Here is a 21,640-nt window from a genome sequence, read left to right on the forward strand (position 1 = left end):
AGTTCGCGAGATTTCTGTGAGGAACTTTCTTCGAGGTCAGCGGTGATCACTGTCGCTTCGCCACTGACCGTATACTATGGGCCATTCAGTTTAGACCAGTCTAGGCTCGGTTCCCAGTGGTTCCCACAGAGCACAACTGCACAGAATTTGCTGGGTTTTCTCAACAAGGTCAGAAGGAGGAATGTGGTACAGGAAATTATGCAAATTGGGGCAGTTTTCTCCATTATTGCTGACTTAGTAATGCTCAATGCAGACACTGGGTGAACTTTACATTCCCCAGCAGAGTTACAAATAAAACAGAAAGGAAAATTTGAAGAAAACAGAACGACAGAAAAATATTTCAGTATTGGATATATTTTAAATGCAGGAAAAGTCGGTTTCATAATTAAATGCAGCAGATAGCAGGACATACTATCATTTTGATTGCCTGTCACTCTACCTAATGGTTATTCTGAGTCTTCAGCTAAGTGATCCACTTAAAAATCTAACTACAGTACTGCAGTCAGGTGGTAAAGTCTGTCTGACTTCTTCGCTCACCTATCACCAGTCCTCGATAACACAGTTTCTGCTGTTTTATTGGATGCTACAAAGTTACTTTTGGGCTACCGACTGGAAATGTGTATTCTAGAATTACACAGGAGTTAATAATCATACTTGAATCTGACATCATGAATCACATTTACTGTTACAGTACTTTGGGATCTGTGTGTGATTGCAAGGAATCATTCTAGCACACAGCACAATCTGTTATTAAGGACGTGTTACAGGGCACTTGGAAAAAATCACAATAGATTAGGCAGAGTTAACTAGATTTTATGAAAGGGAAATCGTGTTTGACAAATCTATTAGAGATTTTTGAGGTTCTAACTAGCAGGGTAGGTAAGGGGGAAACAGTGGATGTAGTATATTTGAATTTTCAGAAAGCATTCAATAAGGTGCCACACAAGAGGCTGTGACACAAGATTAGGGCTCATGGGATTGGGGGTAATATATTAGCATGGACTGAGGATTGGTTAACGGACAGAAAACAGAGGGTAGGAATAAACGGGTCATTTTCGGGATGGCAGGGTGTAACTCGGAGTGCCGCAAGGATCACTGCTTCGGCCTCAGCTATTTACAATCTATATCAATGACTTAGATGAGGGGGCAGAGTGTATTATATCCAAGTTTACTGTGAGGAGGACGCAAAGAGGCTGTAAAGGTTAAGTGATTCGGCAAGAAGGTGGCAGATGGAGTATAATGTAGCAAAGTGTGAAATTATCCACTTTGGTCGGAAGAATGGAAAAGCAGAATATATTTTAAAAGGTGACAGACTAGTAAATTTTGGTATTCAGAGGGATTTGGGTATCTTTGTACACAAATCACAGAAAGTCAACATGCAGGTACAGCAAGCCAATTGGGAAGGGAAATGGTATGTTAGCCTTTATTGCAAGGGGGTTGCAGTATAAGAGTGTAAGGCAATCTTGCTGCAATTATATAGGGCTTTGGTGAGACCACACCTGGCGTACTGTGTACAGTTTTGCTCTTCTTACCCAAGGAAGGATATACTTGCCTTTGAGGGGATGCAACGAAGGTTCACTGCATTGATTCCAAGGATGAGAGGGCTGTCCTACGAGGAAAGATTGAGTAAAATGCGTCTATATTTGTGGAGTACAGCAGAATGAGCGGTGGTCTCAATGAAATATATAAAATTCTTAGAGAGCTTGACAGGGTAGATGCTGAGAGGCTGTTTCACCTGGCTAGAGAGTCTGGAACTTAGGGTCGTAGTCTCAGGATAAGGGGTCAGCCATTTAGGACTAAGATCAGGATAAATTTCTTCACTCACAAGGTTGTGAATCTTTGGTATTCTCTACCTCAGAGGGCTGTGGATGCTCAGTCGATGAGTATATTCAAGACTGAGATTGATAGATTTTTGGGCACTAAGGGAATCAAGTCGCTATTGGGATAGGACAGGAAAGTGGACTTGATATAGACATTCAGCCATGATCTTGTTGAATAGTGGAGCAGGCTCAAATGGACCGTATGGCCTGCTCCTATTTCTTATGTTTTTAATTCTCCTGGCGTCTTAGCCAACAATTAACCCTCAACCATCAAAGTCAGATTAACTGGTCGTTTTTCTCATTGCGGTTTGTGGGACATTTCTGTATGCAAACTGGCTGCCACATTTGCCTGCAGAACAGTGACTACACCTTAAAACTGGACCGTGCCCCTTATGATCAGATGATTTACATCTAAGGTTGCGTGCTCCAGAGATAAGGTGTACACACGGTTAGCAATTACACTATTAAGCAGTAACACTGCACACTACAACTTGTGTAGTATTCTCACTACAGCTGTTGTCAAACCCAAAAGATTGTAAATGTCTCTAATTGGCCTCAATTCATTCAGGAGCTTTTCCTTTTTGATGTGCTCCAAATTAAAAAAAATAAAAAAAAAATCTTTTTTTATGGATGTGGGCGTCGCTGGCAAGGCCAGCATTTATTGTCCGCTCCTAATTGCCCTCGAGAAGGTGGTGGTGAGCCGCCTTCTTGAACCGCTGCAGTCCATGTGGTGAAGGTACCCATCCAATGCTGTTAGGTAGGGAGTTCCAGGATTTTGACCCAGCAATGATGAAGGATTGGCGATATACTTCTAAATCAGGATGGTGTGACTTGGAGGGGAACTTGGAGGTGGTGGTGTTCCCATGCCACTGCTGTCCTTGTCCTTCTAGGTGGAAGAGGTTTGGGAGGTGCTGCCGAAGAAGCCTTGGCGAGTTGCTGCAGTGCATCTTGTAGATGGCACACACTGCAGCCACTGTACACCGGTGATGCAGGGAGTGAGTGTTTAAGGTGGTGGATGGGGTGCCAATCAAGCGGGCTGCTTTGTCCTGGATGGTGTCGAGCTTCTTGAGTGTTGTTGGAGCTGCACTCATCCAGGCAAGTGGAGAGTATTCCATCACACTCCTTACTTGTGCCTTGTAGATGGTGGAAAGGCTTTGGGGAGTCAGGAGGTGAGACACTCGCTGCAGAATACCTAGCCTCTGACCTGCTCTTGTTGCCACAGTATTTATGTGGCTGGTCCAGTTAAGTTTCTGGTCAATGGTGACCCCCAGAATGTTGATTGAGGAGGTGGTTAGACTCTCGCTTGTTGGAGATAGTCATTGCCTAGCACTTCCGTGGCGCGAATCTTAACTGCCGCTTAGCAGCCCAAGCCTGAACGTCGTCCAGGTCTTGTTGCATGCGGGCATGGACTGCTTCATTATCTGAAGAGTTGTGAATGGCACTGAACACATTGCAGTCATCAGCGAACATCCCCATTTCTGACCTTATGTTGGATAGAAGGTCATTGATGAAGCAGCTGAAGATGATTGGGCCTAGGACACTGTCCTGAGGAACTCCTGCAGCGATGTCCTGGGGCTGTGATGATTGACCATCAACCACCACAACCATCTTCCTTTGTGCTAGGTATAGCTCCAGCCAGTGGAGCATTTTCCACCCCGATTCTCATTGACTTCAGTTTTACTAGGGCTCCTTGATGCCACACTTGGTGAAATGCTGCCTTGATGTCAAGGGCAGTCACTCTCACCTCACCTCGCGAATTCAGCTCCTTTGTCCATGTTTGGACCAAGGCTGTAATGAGGTTGGGAGCCGAGTGGTCTTGGCGGAACCCAAACTGGGCATCAGTGAGTAGGTTATTAGTGAGTAAGTGCCGCTTGATAGCACTGTCGATGACACCTTCCATCACTTTGCTGATGAGTGTGAGTAGACTGATGGGGCAGTAATTGGCCGGGTTGGATTTGTCCTGCTTTGTGGACAGGACATACCTGGGCAGTTTTCCACTTTGTCGGATAGATGCCAGTGTTGTAAATGAGCAACAACTACCAGACGTCACAATAGCTGCAAGGATACTTATCCCTTTTATGATACTGTTGCCAATCTGCCATTATTTGTGACCCAAGACACAATAGCACAGATTATTGTAATATTAAATTACTATAACATGTCAACATCATGGAATGCTAATGAGAAGATAAACATACATTTGTCTGGGATCACTTGAGTTTCTGCAACCAAAGGCCCTGTCACCTTGTAGACTCCACGTGCATTTAAAGACAATTTCCAACCACCTTGGATGAAAGAAAGTCTTCATTTTAACTAACTGCTGCTCAAAAGAAACTGCTTTCCTCGGAACCAATGAACAACCATGTGCTATCAGCTGAGCTACATCCATTTTGTCTGAGCCTTTGAACAATACACACATCCATGTCAGCACCAAATGCTCTAGATTTATTTCATTTAGGGAATGATGGCAGAAAGCTTTTTTCAACTTGTAAACAATCCCATCAGGTAGTGATGATGTTTAACTACTTTCAAAGCATTGCTTTCTCTTGAACTATGTAAAACATTAAAGCTCGAAAACAGTTGCACTGAGCTAGCTCATACTGTAATATTTTCCTCTGTATCGCTTCATTCTTGTGTTGACCAAAGGCTTATTTCCTATCTCCATCTGTTAGCACCGTACAAGCAAAATTCTTTCCCACCATTGTTTAGTTGGACCAAGACCAGCTTTGCAATGGGTATCTTTATGGTTACACATTACTTTCTTTTTTTATTGGTGTATTCCTTCTTTTCAGCCCTTCCTTCTATTTATTTTCATTCATAGAATCACAGAATGGTTACAGCACAGAAGGTGGCCTTTCGGCCCATTGAGCCCATGCCGGCTCTCTGCAAGAGCACTTCAGCGAGTCCCACTCGCCCGCCCTTTCCCCATAGCCCTGCAAATTCTTTTTCCTTCAGGTACTTGTTCCAATTCCTCAATAGCAGGATTTCTTACTAATGTTCAGAAACCATCAGGTATCAAAATGATTTCCCCTCCTTTAAACGAGTTCAAACAACTTCCACCGGTGGAATTTGTTGACTAAGATTTCAAATGCAATCACCACGAACAGAAGAAAAGGACAACAGAAATCCAATCATCAAAAAAATCAGGTGCTCCTCAGGCACAGTTAATACATGTTTACACCTTTACACATGTACCACTGGAACAACACACTTGGTCAATAGCAAGTGTTAAATCATTGCCACACATTTCAGTGAGTTGACTGACTTCTAATCTGGCTTGTACATGCACCAATGTAGTTGGTACATGAACATTCAGATGATAAGATTAGATGATTTTGTTTTACTATACAAATAATGAGTGTTGGAATAATATAAATAATAACAGAGCAACGGAACCAGTCTCTGGTACCAACTGCTGTGTACAAACAGGAGTCGGGCATCAAATCATCATGGAATACCTGATCATTTTTGACATACATGGTGACAAATACATTATCTCAGGCATCACAACCATCTAGCAAGAAAATTATGTTATTACTCAAAATTTATCACAGACTTATAATTTTTTTTTTTGTTCTGAGCTTCTCTTCCTGCACACAGAGCACGCATACATCAACCAATACCACCAAAAAGACAGACGAGCTACTCATTCATCTAATTTACTGTTTGTGTGATCTTGTGTTCAAATTCACTGCCGGGATTGCCCACACAGCATTGACTACACTTCATTCTAATTCATTGGCTGTAAAGCGCTTTGGGACATTCTGAGGATATGAAAGGCACGACATACGTACATGCAGCTGATTTTAATGATGAAACAGTGTCTGAATCTGCAACTTTTGTTTATGGAAGCACATTCTGACTCAATAATAGCACTGTTGGAGGCCGAGCAAGTCCTCAACAACCCAAATGATCTCAGATCACAGCAATACATGGAGATTTGCCTAAAGAGCAAAACATCTTTACAGAAGTATATGAATAAAGAACTGGGAATGCAACATCCTCACTCTCTTTTCCCATCCTGCATACTCACTGCCTGTACAATGAGAGTTGTCAAGGATAGACTGCTGTTGACAGAAGATATATGATCAAAACCATTGGAATGGATTGCAATTGCATGTAAATATATTGAACTGCATTTGCCCTTTCAGAGCATAATTCATCATAAAAAGTAAGATATGCTATATATTTAAAACCAAAATGAATGAGTCTAAATTCAAGTGAGTGAAACTTGACAGATCTGGGGTGATATAAACACTGAGTGAAATTCATCAGCTCTGCTGGGCTGAAGCATCGCAGGACAGCACAACATTTGCAGACAAAAAGGAAATTCACCTTTCCCTGACAGTTTTGTTCACTAATTTTAAAAATTGCCAGGCAGGAGCTCGGTGATACACTGTGATCAACACAGTGCCAATGACACAAAGACTGACAGGAGCAGATGGTTTGAGGTAAAACTACATAATGTGTTGAAGTCCCAGAGGCAAAATTCAATTAAAAAGATTGGGGAAAAGCTGATGCCACTAAGAAGGCTACATTTACACATGCTCATCAATTGTGACATTTAAAAATAAATCTAATGATTGGGTAGACCAGCTATAAAAGATTTCCATTATTTAATATTCTGTGGGGATACCACTTTACAACATTTTTGCAGTTACACTGAGCTTTCAGGATAAAAGTGGTACAAACCAGAGGGAATAATGGGACACAAAATAATTAACCAAGCCTCCAATATAATTATTTTCCATAGCTAGCTAGTTTACTAATGACTGCATCAGTCATTAGCTGACACTCGTTTTCACATAATCAAAAATGAGAGGGAGATCCAGAGTGTGCGAAAACTAGATAGCGGATTGCTGCATTATTGTCTTTATGATAAGACATCACTACTGAATGGAACAAAGATCAGAAAACCAGATAGGTGCTGATGCAGCACCACATGGAAGAACACCATAAAGCAGCAAAAGACAGTTGGCTGCTCTGATCTTTGTGTGTTAGCAACATTGTAAACAGAGTGGGAATATTTGATATTACTGTATTTCTAGCAAAATTATAAATACATTCCGACAACTCTCACAATTTTACGAGAGATAACAAATATTGGAAATCTTCCAGTCATGTTTACAATATTGCTATCACATACCAACCAGGGGAAATCTTCCTTTGTAGTGAGCTGTAGAATTGAATAGTTGCGAGGCCGAAGGGAAGACGAGAAAAGGTGGTGGGTTATCCACAATACCCAGCTCAAAAATTGTAGTGGCAAAAACCTGGAAACTGAGAATCCTTGTAACTATGGTAATTGTACTCGAGAAAAGAAGACCTGAATTGTGAAACAAAATGTCTTCCTATGTTAACATTACACAACCAGATAATACATCAGAATGAAAACTATTACAATTGGTACATAAAAGTAGGATGATAAAACTGTACCTTTACAGGTTCTCAGCTTTTATTCTTTGCTAAAGCAAAAAAAAGTACACCACGAGTAAGTTTTTCCCCCCATTAGTTTTGTTCATATTGGGCCAGTAATTCCGGTCCCAACGCATGAGTACGGACGGTGTACTCACGCGTGGGCCCGTTGGAAGTGCCGGATTTCAGCATGCGCGGGAAACGGCATTTCCTCTCCACCGAACCAAGGGGTTAAGAGGTCCAACACGTGCACGCAGGACTCTGCGCGCACGCGTTGAACTTCCTTCTTTTTGACAGGTTTGCGCGTGTGCAAGGGCCTGAACTTTTTAGAAATGAAAAAAGGAGGCGTAAGGAGTGGATTCTTGAAGGTAAGTGGTCTATTATTTAAAATTATTACATTTTTTCCACAGATTCATTGTTTATAAAGACTTTACAGTAAGGTAAGTTTATTTTTAGACCCGATTTCGTAAAAAATTATTTTTTTCAAAAATTTTATTAATTGTTTTAAATAGTTTTTAAAAGTTATTTATAGTTTATTTAATTATTGGGATGTTTTTTAAAATTTTAATTAAAGTTAAACTAGTCTTTTGGGCGCCCGTACTTTTCATGAGTTTGACAGTCTTTACTATCAAACTCATGAATGAGTTTCCCCTCCCCTGATTGGCTGCAGAGTGCTCACCTGATCCCAGCCGGCACATCGCACTAACTACGCCGCTGGATCAGGCAAGCACATCACGCCGACAGCTGAACCGGGCCAGTGACAGGAAATGCAAGCAGGCACGGGCTTCAGATGTCAGCGCGCAGGGTGAGTGCACATCGGGGGCTTGCACGCGTGGCAAGCACCCGATCCTAATTTCTGGCCCATTAAATTTAAATTAATGTCCTGGGAGCATTAAATGGACAGAAGACGGTCCAGCCTCCACTTATAACAGTTCAGCCAAGATAGGGAACTCAGCAGAGGGAGCAAATTTCACTGTGCCATGAGTTATGTCTCAATGTACTGTACAAACTGTATCCTCAGCATTACGTTAATGACATGCAAACATGCATTCAGGCAAATATAACGCCAGATCACTTCAGGATGCATCATGTGGTTCAATAATGCTACAAAATATCATATGTCATTGGTGTTTGCCAGAGATCGTTAATTCAGAAACTAAATACCGCCACTGATAGATACCTATCTGCACAGTACTTTACTCATCTTAAGCTTGTTTTAAAACATAATAGTTTTTAAATAATAATTTACAGGGACCTTCTTTGAAGCTCAGCAAATATCTATTTCCGAACACAACTTGGAGGAAAATACTGGAATGAAGTCAGACAGGAGACAAACTCTGGAAGAATAGTTGGCAGAAACTTAGGAAACACAGAAAACTTGTTCAAGTCCTTTGTACAGGTACACTATCCCTTATCCGAAAGCCTTGGGACCAGCTGAGTTTCGGTTTTCGGAATTTTTCGGATTTCAGAAGGTATTATTATAAGACTGGGAAATTTGTATTTAATATAAATTGTAAAAGTTCAGGCTACCTCTTGCGACTGTTCCGTGTCTCATTCCCCTTCCTGCTTCTCTGGAAAGCTGGATATCGGCTGACTCCAACTAAGCTGGCCCGCAAATCAGGTCGGGGGTCGGGAGAAAAGAATATCGGACGGGCCGTGGTTCGGTTCGGGTCGGGGGGCGGGCGGGGGGGGGGGGGGGGGCGGGGGAGAAAAGAATATCGGACGGGCCGCTGTAGCTATCGGACGGGCCGCTGTATTGTTGGGTTCACTCTCCCGGTACCTCCTTCACACTGCCTGGCTCAGCCTGCAATCTCCTACCCAGGAGGGAACTCTGTGACCCTCTGCCCTGCTCAGATTAAGTCGTGCGCCACTCTGGTCATGTCGTGCGCACGACTTACGCTGAACAAAAAAACTTTCGGTTTTTAGAGGTTTTTGGAAGTTCGGATAAAGGATAGTCTACCTGTACCCACAAACAGATTGTAATTATGTGAAGGGGACAAGTTAAAGCATGTCCCTAACTGACATCACTATCATTCTGGGGATGAGAAAAGGCCATTCAGCCCATCAAATGGCCTCATCCATGCTCAATTCGACCATTTTAGTATCCAGTTATATTTTGAAAGTCCCCAAGGTTTCTGCTTCTATTCATTTGCCCAGACGATTATTTCAATCATTTATCACACCACTCAGCAGAGGAAGAGAATCAAAATGGATCCCGCTATTCTATCGTGTGAAAAAATAGACACAAGTAAACAGCAGCACAAGAGTGACGCAGAGTGGTGAAGGATTATTTTTTATCCATTTGCACTCCAACTGCGTCTTAGTGGTGAAGTCAAATTGCTCCTGAAGGACTTACAGAGAAGATAGGAGCAGGAGTAGGCCATTTGGCCCTTCGAGCCTGCTCCGCCATTCAATGAGATCATGGCTGATCTCATTGGCCTTGTTAAAAGGCCAGTAAGGAGAAAGTCTAGCAGAACTGTACAGGAGATGTCAACAATGAATTTTGAATTCCAGGTCAGATCTGGAGTTACAGATGTTAACAAAAAGATAGAGATATTACCACAGTACCACCCAACACTGGAGTTATTGTCCTTTTATCACTCATAATAAATAAACACGATGTGCCAGTACACGATGTACATAATACAGCCACTTTAAACAATTAATAGTCTAAATCAAATTTTCCTTAACAGTATGCACTGCACATTCCTTCAAAAAACACAACTAAATTTGGAAGCATTGTTTTCTGAGTGCTTGCGGTGTCAGTGAGAAAGAGATCAGTGGTTTTGCTGGACGGGTAACTAAAACTGTTGGCGTGGTGCTCAGTCATTTAAGTCAGCAAACAGAATTTTGGGATGATAAGCTGGAGTTAAGTCTTAAGAATTTGAAGAGGCAATTCTGGCCCTGGTGAAACAAAGCTAGGTGGGAAAGTAAGCTGTGAGGAGGATGCAAAGAGGCTGCAAAGGGACATAGACCGGTTAAGTGAATGGGCAAGGTGGCAGATGGAGTATAATGTGGGGAAGTGTGAAATTATCTACTTTGGTAAGAAAAATGGAAAATAGAATATATTTTAAAAGGTGACAGACTAGTAAATGTTGGCTACAGACGGATTTGGGTGTCCTTGTACACGCATCACAGAAAGTCAACATGCAGGTACAGCAAGCAATTAGGAAGGTAAATGGTATGTTATACTCCAGCCCCCTTGCAATATAGGCTAAGAGTAAGGATGCAATTACATAGGGCTTTGGTGAGACCACACCTGGAGTACTGTGTACAGTTTTGGTATCCTTACTTAAGGAAGGATATACTTGCATTTGAAGTGGTGCAACGAAGGTTCACTGGACTGATTCCTGGGAAGAAAGGGCTGTCCGATGATGAGAGATTGTGTAGAATGGGCCTGTACTCTTTGGTGTTTAGAAGAATGAGAGGTGATCTCACTGAAACATATAATATTTTGAGGGCTTGACAGGGTAGATGCTGAAAGACTGTTTCCCCTGGATGGATACTCTAAAACTAGGGCACATAGTCTCAGGATAAGAGGTTGGCCATTTAGGACTGAGAGGAGGAGAAATTTCTTCATTCAGAGGGCTGTGAATCTTTGGAATTCTCTACACCAGGGGGCTGTGGATGCTCAGTTGTTGAGTATATTCAAGACAGAGGTCGATAGATTTTTCGGCATTAAGGGAATCAAGGGCTATGGGGATAGGGTGGGAAAGTGGAGTTGATATAGATGTTTAGCCATGATCGTATTGATGGCGGAGCAGGTTCAATGGGCCGTATGGCTTACTCCTGCTCCTATTTCTTATAATCTTGCAAATGGGAAACTGCATGCAGTTTTGATCTTGGCATTTTAAAAAGGATATTAAGAAAATAATGAACTTGCATTTATATTCATGTCCTCAGGACATTCCGGAATGCTTTATAACCAAATGATTACTTTTGAAGTGCAGTCGCTATTGAAATGTAGTGAAACAAGGTATCTAATTTGCTCACAGCAAAGTTCCACAAATATCAAATGAATCAATAATCTGTTGTTTGGCAGTGTAGGTTGATGGATAAATGTTATCCAGGACACTGGAAGAACTCCCTGCTCTTCTTCAAATAGTACCACGTGATCTTTTACAGCTACCTCAGCAGGCAAATGAGGCCTCAGTTTAACATCTCATCCAAAGACAGGATTGGAAGAAAGCAAAGAAGAGCTGCAATGGGCCGGAATGTGCAGTTGGAGGCGGACCTACGGAGTACACCTCCGGCCCGAAAAAAAAATCCGAACCTACCTGCTGGCTCCTGGGCTTCGGACCCTGGGCCTGCAGGCGTACGCCTGCGTAAAGACCCACGGATCCCAAGGACACAGGCGGTTCGGAAGCATCCCTGGGATCACGTGGGCCAGGTCCTCCTATCAGAAAGGAGGATTCCTCATTATGTTTATAGGGATTCCATTTATGAACAGAATCCCTATTAGCATATGAGGAATCTCCAAGTAAGTAAGTTACACAACAACAACTTGTATTTGTATAGCGTCTTTAACTTAGTAAAACCTCCCAAGGCGCTTCACCGGAGTATTAAAAGACAAAGAATTTGACACCTGGCCGCATAAGGAGAAATTAGAGCAGGTGATGAAACGCTTGGTCAAAGAGGTAGGTTTTAAGGAGCATCTTAAAGAGGAAAGAGGTGGCGAGGTGGAGAGATTTAACATGGAATTCCAAAGCTTAGGGCCTCGGCAACAGAAGGCACGACCACCAATGGTTGAGCGATTATAATCAGGGATGCTCAAGTGGGCAGAATTAGAGGAGCGCAGATATCTCGGGGGGGGGGGGGGGGTTCTGGGGCTGAAGAAGATTACAGAGAAGGGGAGGGGCAAGGCCATGGAGGAATTTGAAAACAAGGATAAGAATTTTTGAAATCGAGGCGCTGCTTAACTGGGAAACAATGTAGGACAGCAAGCACAAGGGTAATGGGCGAACGGGACTTGGTGAGAGTTAGGACATGGGCAGTCAAGTTTTGGATGACCTCAAGTTTATGTTGGGTAGAATGTGGGAGGCCAGCCAGGAGTGACAAAGGCATGGATGAGGATTTCAGCAGCGGATGAGCTGAGGCAAGGGCGGAGACGGGTGATGTTACGGAGGTGGAAATAGGCATTCTTAGTTATGCTGCGGATATATGATCGGAAGCTCATTTCAGGGTCAAATATGATACCAAGGTTGCGAACAGTGTGGTTCAGCCTCAGACAGATGTTAGAGAAAGGGATGGAGTCAGTGGCGAGGGAACGGGGTTTGTGGCGGGGACCGAAAACAATGGCTTCGGTCTTCCCAATATTTAATTGAAGAAAATTTCTGCTCATCCAGAACTGGATGTCGGACAAGCAGTCTGACAATTTAGAGACCGTGGTGGAATAAAAACCAATTGGAATAAAAAATAAATGTTCCCATTTTCACATTTAATTAAAAGTCCCTTTAATGAAGCATTTACAATAAAAATTAAATTTTTTGAAAAATAATTTTAAACATTATAATCCAGACCAAAACTTACATAAACTAATTTTAAATGTTTGTGAATGATTTTTAATTTTTTAATTTAACATTTATATTAACGCTTACGCTGGTGAAAGCAGGCCCGATGTCTGCTTTTACCAGCCGTAAGAGTTTCATGGGCAAATAACCCAACTCTGCATCAGCGAAAGTGATTTTTGGGGGACCGCGTCGAATGATCTGTCAAAGCAAACCTTGACAGATCGCTGTGCATACGCAGTCATCGGCCCCGCAAAATCCAGGCCTATATTGAGCACAGTACTAAAAGGATATACCTATAAGGTGTTAGCTAGTGAGGAACTGTTCTCTTATGAAAGGAAGAATGAGGTGTGAAGTACTTACATTGGGAAGGTTGAAGATTAAAGATCTAGATAAGTTTTTCTGCCAGGTATAAAGTTCAGAAACAAGTGGCCATATTCTCAAATAGATGAGAAGAAACTTAAGTAAGTAAAAAAAGGGTGATAAATATGTGGAACAGCAAGGGTTGTGGAACAAGAAACAATGATGGGGCTCAAAAAGGGACTAAGTTCCTATCAGCAAATAGAATTCAGGGAAATTTGATTCAGAAATCCATCAAGGTAATCTTGTGGGAAATTGCATGGGTAGATGAAATGGAGCAATGGTCCACTTTGGCTTGAAATTGTTTTAAATATTCTTGTCAGGCAGTGAATCTTTACATGGTCTATCAAATCAAAATATGAGTTATGCCAGTATTGAGACGAGTCTGAGAGAGCATGGCTTAAAAGACAGGATTTTAAGTCTTACAAAATTTTAGTTGAAGATCATCTACTTAACATAAATTATATAAACTAGCTTCACAGCAGGTCAGAGGATACACTCAAGTCTGATGACAGGTACTAAGTGTGATACTCACAGGAAGTGTGTGCTATATGCAAAACTTTATTATATTAGAATAGATATAGGAGAATATTCCTGAATCTTATGAGTTGCAAATGTTGCACATCAATTGTCATCACCCATTTTACGCCAAAAAGCCAGGATTTCAGGTGTTCTCTATTTTCTAACATCTAATGCGTTCTTACTTTTTTCCATGTCAAAATATATCCAAATAGCTAGAAAAAAAATGCAGCTGTGGCATTTGGTGTATAGCCAAGAACAGCTCCAGTTTATTTAACGTAACAGTTTCATATTAAATACTCATTTATTTGAGGCCAAAAGTGTGAGGTACTTTTTAAATATTTTATGAAAACAAAATGTAACTTATCTCTGAAATAAATATTATAAACCAACAGCAAATTAATTAAAAATCTACAACAAAAAATGTTAGTCGTGTCCTGGCCGAATGACCCCTCAACTAACATCACTAAAACAGATTATCTGGTCATTTATCTCAATGTTGTTTGTGGGACCTTGCTGTGCGCAAATTAGCTGCCACGTTTCCTGCATTGCAACAGGACTACACTTCAAAAGTACTTCATTGGCTGTAAATCATCCGGAGGTTGTGAAAGACATTATACAAATGGAAGTTCGTTCGTTCTTTCTATAAGGAAACTCAATTTGAAACGAGATATTTTCCAGAGAACCTCAAAGACATAGGCTTTGCAGGAAGACTGAGCCTCTTGAGTAAATTGGAATTTATTAATCTTCGTAGAGCCATTATACATGTGTTGCATACTCCGTACTTGCATTACTGAACTTCTCATTCCTTACACTAATTAACTGATCATTTAACTACTTAAGAATAGCAAAATGAGAATTATTAAAAGATAAATAGTAATAGGCCAGTTTTCTGTCATTCCCAGTACATGAAATCAAGTTTCACAAAATGTGCTGGAAAATTGCACGTACCTGCCATGTTGATTGGCAGTCGTTAAATTCCACAAAAACATAACTTTTTTCCCCCCAAACTAAGGAAAATATGACCCTTGATAATGAATGCGAGAGAGATTTGGCTGATTTTCTGTGCACATCAGCTGACTGCAGTAGTTTTTTCTCCTGAAAATAACTCTGCTGACACCTGAATTTGTGTGTATGAATACTCAATATTGGACAGTCATGAATTTTAGTCGTCCAATTATCAATCCAAGCTACTGCTGTTGTTTCCAGTGATGCATGAAGTGAACTTTTAATTCCCTACTTTTCTCTACTGATGTCACAAACATGATGAAGCAGCTTTATTATTTTCTGGTACTCACTCGCAAGTGCATGGTTGCACATATGCAAGTGAAGATCAGAGTTTAAGGAAAAGGGAACTGAAATGTTCATGTCAAAGATTTAGTCCTTAAAGCCATGCTGTGTAAAGTGGGGATAATTTAGTTTGATTTGCTTCGTTGTGTGTAAATGTGTCAGAAATCATCAGTTACTCCTCAGCAGTACCTGGTGAATTTTGACACTTTTATATCCATTACCGTTAGGTTTAGCAGTCGATCTTCAATAAAAAATGGTGTTCAATGGTGAGCCATCTAGTATTAAATGGCAAGACAGCTGAAAGACCTGTGGACATTATAAATGACTGTTGCCTAACATTAAGCGTGACTAAGGAATCTAAGCATTATCGGGTACTTGAGTTAATTTTTAAGCAGTAATCCTAATGCGTTATGAGACCTCCGTGTGGTGGGGACAACGGGGCAACAGTGACCACAACACGATTAGATTCAACTTGATCAGTCAAACCAAAATCACTGAGAATTTAACGGTAGTTCTGTATTTCAAAAAGGGCTAGGTTTGGAAAGCTGGCAGAGGACTTGAATCGAGTCAATTGGGCAACTCAACGAGACAGAGAAAGTGCGGACACAAAAAAAATGCTGGTCCTGATGGCATTCACCCAGGGTCCTCAAAGAAATGAGAGATGTGCTAAGTGAGCCACATTTTTATATAATTAACTGCTTGCAGGAGTCAGGGATTATTCCCACGGACTGGAGGGAGGCTCATGTTGAACATGCTGAAAAAAGGCTACAAGTAAGAACAGGGAAGTTATATATATGTCCATTAGCTGATTTCAGTTATAGGAAAGTTGCTAAGAAGTGATCATCAGCAACTCTCAAAGTGGCTTCAGAAAAAGGGTCGGTCTCACCAACCTGGCTGAATATTTTGAGCAAGCTACTAGGCTGGTGGATGAAGGTAGCCTGGTTGACATTGGAAACTTAGATTTTCAGCTTTTGACAAGGTGCCACACAATAAGCTACTTCAGAAGGCAGACTCCTATGGAACTGGAAGGCAGATCCTGGGCTTTATAAGGAACTGACTGCATTCTCAGAGAGAGAGGAATATTATTATTATGAATGGTGGTGGTTGTGTGTGTGGAGTTCCACAGGGATCACTGTTGGAACCACTGCTCCTCACCATTGACATTAATGATTTTGATGAAGGCATTGGGGGAAACTGTCCTTAAGTTTGTGGATATCACAGAGATTTCTCTCAATGTCAGAATCTAGGATGCAAAAAAACTAGTCAGATCTAGATGTGTTGTTGATGGGCCCACGACTGGTAAATGACATTTATTGTAGTCATAGAGTTATACAGCACAGAAAGAGACCCTTTGGCCCATCGTGTCCACGCCGGCCATCAAGCCCTGTCTATTCTAATCCCATTTTCCAGCACTTGGTCCGTAGCCTTGTATGCTATGGCGTTTTAAGTGCTCATCTAAATGTTTCTTGAATGTCATGAGGGTTCCTGCCTCTACCACCCTTTGAGGCAGTGAGTTCCAGATTGAAACCACCCTCTGGGTGAAAAAGTTTTTCCTCAAATCCCCTCTAAACCTCCTGCCCCTTACCTTGAAACTATGCCCCCTGGTTATTGACCGCTCTACTAAGGGGAAAAGTTCCTTTCTATCTACCCTATCTATGCCCCTCATAATTTTGTACACCTCAATCAGGGTCCCTCTCAGCCTTCTCTGCTCCAAGGAAAACAACCCCAGCCTGTCCAATCTCTCTTCATAGCTGAAGCGCTCCAGCCCAGGTAACATCCTGGTGAATCTCCTCTGCACCCCCTCCAATGCAATTACATCCTTCCTATAGTGTGGCGACCAGAACTGCACACAGTATTCTAGCTGTGGCCTAACTAGCGTTTTGTACAGCTCCATCATAACCTCCCTGCTCTTATATTCTATGCCTCGGCTAATGAAGGCAAGTTTCCCATGTGCCTTTTTAACCACCTTATCTACCTGTCCTGCTGCCTTCAGGGATCTATGTACATGCACACCAAGGTCCCTCTGATCCTCTGTCCTTCCGAGGGTCCTACCATTCAGTGTATTCCCTTGCCTTGTTAGTCCTCCCAAAATGCATCACCTCACACTTTTCAGGGTTAAATTCCATTTGCCACTGTTCTGCCCATCTAACCAACCCGTCTATATCGTCCTGTAGCCTGAGGCTTCCCTCCTCGCTATTTACCAGTCCACCAATTTTCGTGTCATCTGCGAACTTACTGATCATACCTCCTACATTCATATCTAAATCATTAACCGGAAAGCCCTGCAGCGGGTAGTCAAAACTGCCCAACGCATTACCGGCACCCGGCTACCGACCATAGAGCACATATACCAGAAACGCTGTTTACGGAGGTCACTGACCATCATCAAAGACCCTACCCACCCCAGCCACAGTCTGTTCGGCCCCCTGCCATCTGGGAAGACGCTGCAGATGCATTCGCACCCGTACGGCCAGATTTAGGAACAGCTTCTTTCCCAGGGCTGTCATCCTACTGAACTCCACAAATAAACTCTAAAACCTGCACATCTGCCAATGCACTTTATTATGTTTATGTTAACGTATTACAAGCCAAATGAATGTTGAATGTTTAAATGTCTTAATCTAAATGTACACTCTCGGGAGCCGCAAACCTACATTTTGTTGTACTGCACTTGTGCACTAACAATGACAATAATGTTGATTATTATTATTAATAAACAGCAAAGGACCCAGCACCGATCCCTGCAGTACACCACTGGACACAGGCTACTAGTCACAAAAACAACCTTTGACCATCACCCTCTGTCTCCTGCCACTAAGCCAATTTTGGATCCAATGTGCCAAATTGCCCTGGACCCCATGGGCTCTTACCTTCTTCACCAGTTTCCCATGCGGGACTTTGTCAAAAGCCTTACTGAAGTCCATGAAGTCCATCAACTGCACTACCCTCATCCACACACCTAGTCACCCCCTCAAAAAATTCAATCAAATTGGTTAGACATGATCGCCCCCTGACAAAGCTATGCTGACTATCCTTGATTAATCCTTGCCTCTCCAAGTGGAGACTAATTCTGTCACTCAATGTTTTCCAATAATTTCCCTACCACTGTTGTTAGGCTCACTGGCCTGTAATTCCCTAATTTATCCCTACTACCCTCCTTGAACAATGGTACTACGTTAGCTGTTCTCCAGTCCATTTGTAGATAAATGCAGTTTTACAAAGGGTTTTCACCCAAAAAACTAACTTGCCTTCTCTCTTTACAAATGCAGATGGGCCTGTGGTGTAATTCCTGCATTTCATGCTTTCATTTCAGAACACAGGCAGTTTACTGATAATCCTCAAGTGTATCAGAAAACAAAAAGACGTATAACAATTTTTGGGTTTACGCCATTGCTACACTTTAGAATTCTTGGTTTACAGTTCAGCATGCATCAAGTACACAAGGTCTAATGAATTTACTTTACCTTGTAGCTCTCCACTCTTGCTGTACAGCTCCCGTCTTTGCTCACGCAGGTATGCACTCATACTGATAGCATGTGAAGACGACTCAAACCTGCAAATGCACAAATCCTGTTAAAGGACATTTTCTACACAATATGTTAAGTTCCTTTGAAGTTATGCTAAGTAATCAGTATTAATATGCATTTAAAACTGAAATGTTGCACTTCACCAAGTTTATGTGATGGAACTTGAATAACTTTTATAGTCGAGACTCTAGATATGAGAAGAGATCTGTGATAGAGAATATTTTCACAAGAGCAGAGAAGGCTAAGAGACTTAATATAAGTTTTAAACAATATGAAGGGTTTTAGAGGGAATTGAGACAGAGTATGTCATTTTCATCAGTTTAAATTGAGGACAGGAGGTCAGGAGAAAGAGTTATTGGAGCATGGATTACTCTGCCACAGGAAGTAGTCAGGGCAGAGGCCATTGCATCTTTTAAGAAAAAAGTGGATAAATATTTGAAGCAGAGGAAGATAAAGGGCCATAGGGAGAGAGTAGACCATTGGGATTAGTGCTGAATTGCTCCAGCAAAGTGCCAGACAAACCACGTGATTTGGATGCTGGTTGATACCGACCCATGGCAAAGCAGTCGGCACAGACATGGTGGGTCAAATGGTCTCCTTCTGTGCTGTAAAGCTCTATAGCTAAGTATCCTAATGGGCTGTAACTATGTTAAATAACAAGAGAAAATGCTGCAAACACTCAGCAGGCCAGGCAGCATCCGTGGAGAGAGAAACAGATGTAACGTTTCAGGTCCAGGACCCTTTGTCAGAACTGGGAAAAGTTAGAGAAGTGACAGGTTTTAAGCAGGTGCAGAGGCAGGGAAAGGGGGAAGAGGGGAGGAAAAGGGACAGTCTGTGCTAGGATTGAAGGCAGGAGAGGTTAAATGTTGCAAATGGGGATGGCAGAATCATCACAGCTGTCGCTTGAAAAAAATGGGGGCGGGGTGGTTATAGTCTGAAATTGTTGAACATAATGTTGAGTCCAGAAGGCTGTAAAGTGCCTAATCGAAAGATGAGGTGCTGTTCCTCGAGCTTAATTGCAACAGTGTAAGAGACCGAGGACACAGAGATTAGAGTGGGAATGGAGCACAAAATTAAAGTGACAGGCGACCGGAAGATCGGGGTCACCCTTCCGGACTGAACAGAGGTGTTCCGCAAAGCAGTCACGCAATCTGTGTTTGGTCTCCCCAGTGTAGAGGAGACAGCATCGTGAGCAGCGAATACAGTATACTCAATTGCAAGAAGTACAAGTAAATCGCTGTTTCACCTGAAAAGGGTGTTTGGGGCCCTGGGCAGTGGGAAGGGAGGAGGTGAAAGGGCAGGTGTTGCATCTCCTGCGTTTGCACGGGAAGGTGTCGTGGGGAGGGGAGGGGCGGTTGGGGGTGATTGAGGAGTGGACCAGGGTATTGCAGAGGGAGCGGTCCCTTCAGAATGCTGAAAGGGGAGGGGAGGGGAAGACGCATTTGGTGGTGGGATGGCGGAGGATGATCCGTTGAATGTGGAGGCTGGTGGGGTGAAAGGTGAGGACAAGGGGAACCCTATCGTGGTTCTGGGAGGGAGAAGGGGCGAGAGCAGAATTGCAGGAAATGGAACGGACACGGTGGAGGGCCATACCAACCACGGTAGAGGGGAATCCTTGGTTGAGGAAAAAGGAAGACATATCGGAAGCACTGGTATGGAAGGTGGCATCGTCAGAACAAATGCGGCAGAGACGGAGAAACTGGGAGAATGGAATTGAGCCCTTACAGGAAACGGGGTGGGAGGAAGTATAGTCCAGGTAGCTGTGGGAGTCAGTAACGATGTTAAACTAGCTGAAAATGAAAAATTTGCTCTCCGCCCAAACCACCCAAGTCTACCTCATGAAATAACAAGTTCAGTTTGGGGATGAGAGCATGTTGTTCCAGTATGGGTCAGTGTGTGTGTATCCACACCATATTTCTTCTGTCAACTCTTATTGTATAGCTAGAAAAAAACAGAAAATGCTGGTAACGACAAAGGGTCTCTACCCAATATATTAATCTGTCTACTCTTCAATTACCCCCAACACACCTCCCCCATCCCACGGCACCTTCCCTTGCAAGCGCAGGAGATGCAATGCCTTCCCTTTTACCTCCTCCCTTCCCACCATCCAGGGCCTCAAACACTTCCAGTTGAAACAGCGATTTACTTGTAGTACTTTAAATTTAGTATACTGTATTCACTGCTCACAAAGCGGTCTCCTCTACATTGGGGAGACCAAACGCAGATTGGGTGATTGCTTTGCTGAACACCTCCGTTCAGTCCGCAAGCGTGACCCCGAGCTTCCGGTCGTTTGTCATTTTAATTCTCCATCTCACTTCCACTCTTGCCTCTCTGTACTTGGCCTCCGACACTGTTCTAATGAAGCTCAACGGAAGCTCGAGGAACAGCACCTTAGCTTTCGATTAGGCACTTTACAGCCTTCCGGACTCAACATCGAGTTCAACAATTTCAGATAATAACCACTGCTCCCATTTTTTTCAAACAGCAATTGCTGGTAATGATTCTGCTTGTCAATTTCAGCTCCTCTAGACCCAACATTTGCTTCTCCTATTGTCCCATTACCGCACCCTTTTGCCTTGACTTTTGTCATTTAATTTCTCCAGCCTTCCACCCTTTCACAGACCTTCTCTTTTGTTCTTTACTTCACTCCCCCTTCGTCTGCCTGTGTACTTGCTTAAAACCGGTTACATTATCTTTTTCCCGTTCTGCTGAAAGGTCATCAACCTGAAATGTTAACTCTGTTTCTCTCGTCACAGATGCTGCCTGACCTGCCAAATAGTTCCAGCATTTTCTGCTTTTCTTTCAGATTTGCATCATCCGCAGTATTTTGCTTTTGTATTAATGTCTTTCCTGTTTATGGATGTCGACGGGACTGTGGTGCATTTCCAGCATTTCTGTTTTTTTTAATGTCAGATTACTGGTATTTCCAGGATGTTTTTCTAACGGATTTAGGTTTTGTGCATCTCAAAATGGATGACTGTTCTTGAAAATTTCATCCGTAGTCTGTAAAATATCATGTTGTCAGTGTTAATAACTTGATAATGTGATTTTGGTTTGATAAATCACATGGAAGTGAATATTTTTATTGCACACATGAGCTTTCAGAAACCTGCAAGATTGTTTTAAACATCAGCTCAACAATAACCATTGCTTATATCACCACCCAAGGGCCCTCTCAAAACCAGTTTTATGCATAGTTCCCATG

At 42.4% G+C, this 21,640-nt stretch overlaps 1 protein-coding gene across 1 annotated transcript in view; it reads right to left on the reverse strand.

Moving 5' to 3' along the window:
- Positions 1-21,640, reverse strand: part of exoc4 (exocyst complex component 4) — a 565,674-nt gene that overhangs the window by 397,651 nt on the left and 146,383 nt on the right. The window contains exon 8 of the mRNA XM_086010674.1: positions 18,373-18,461. Coding sequence (XP_085866800.1) covers positions 18,373-18,461 — 89 coding nt within the window. The remainder of the gene's footprint in view (positions 1-18,372; positions 18,462-21,640) is intronic.

This window comes from Somniosus microcephalus, chromosome 17 (genome assembly GCF_052327205.1).
Source record: "Somniosus microcephalus isolate GS21.2 chromosome 17, FLI_Smic_1.0, whole genome shotgun sequence".
Classification (NCBI taxonomy): domain Eukaryota; kingdom Metazoa; phylum Chordata; class Chondrichthyes; order Squaliformes; family Somniosidae; genus Somniosus; species Somniosus microcephalus.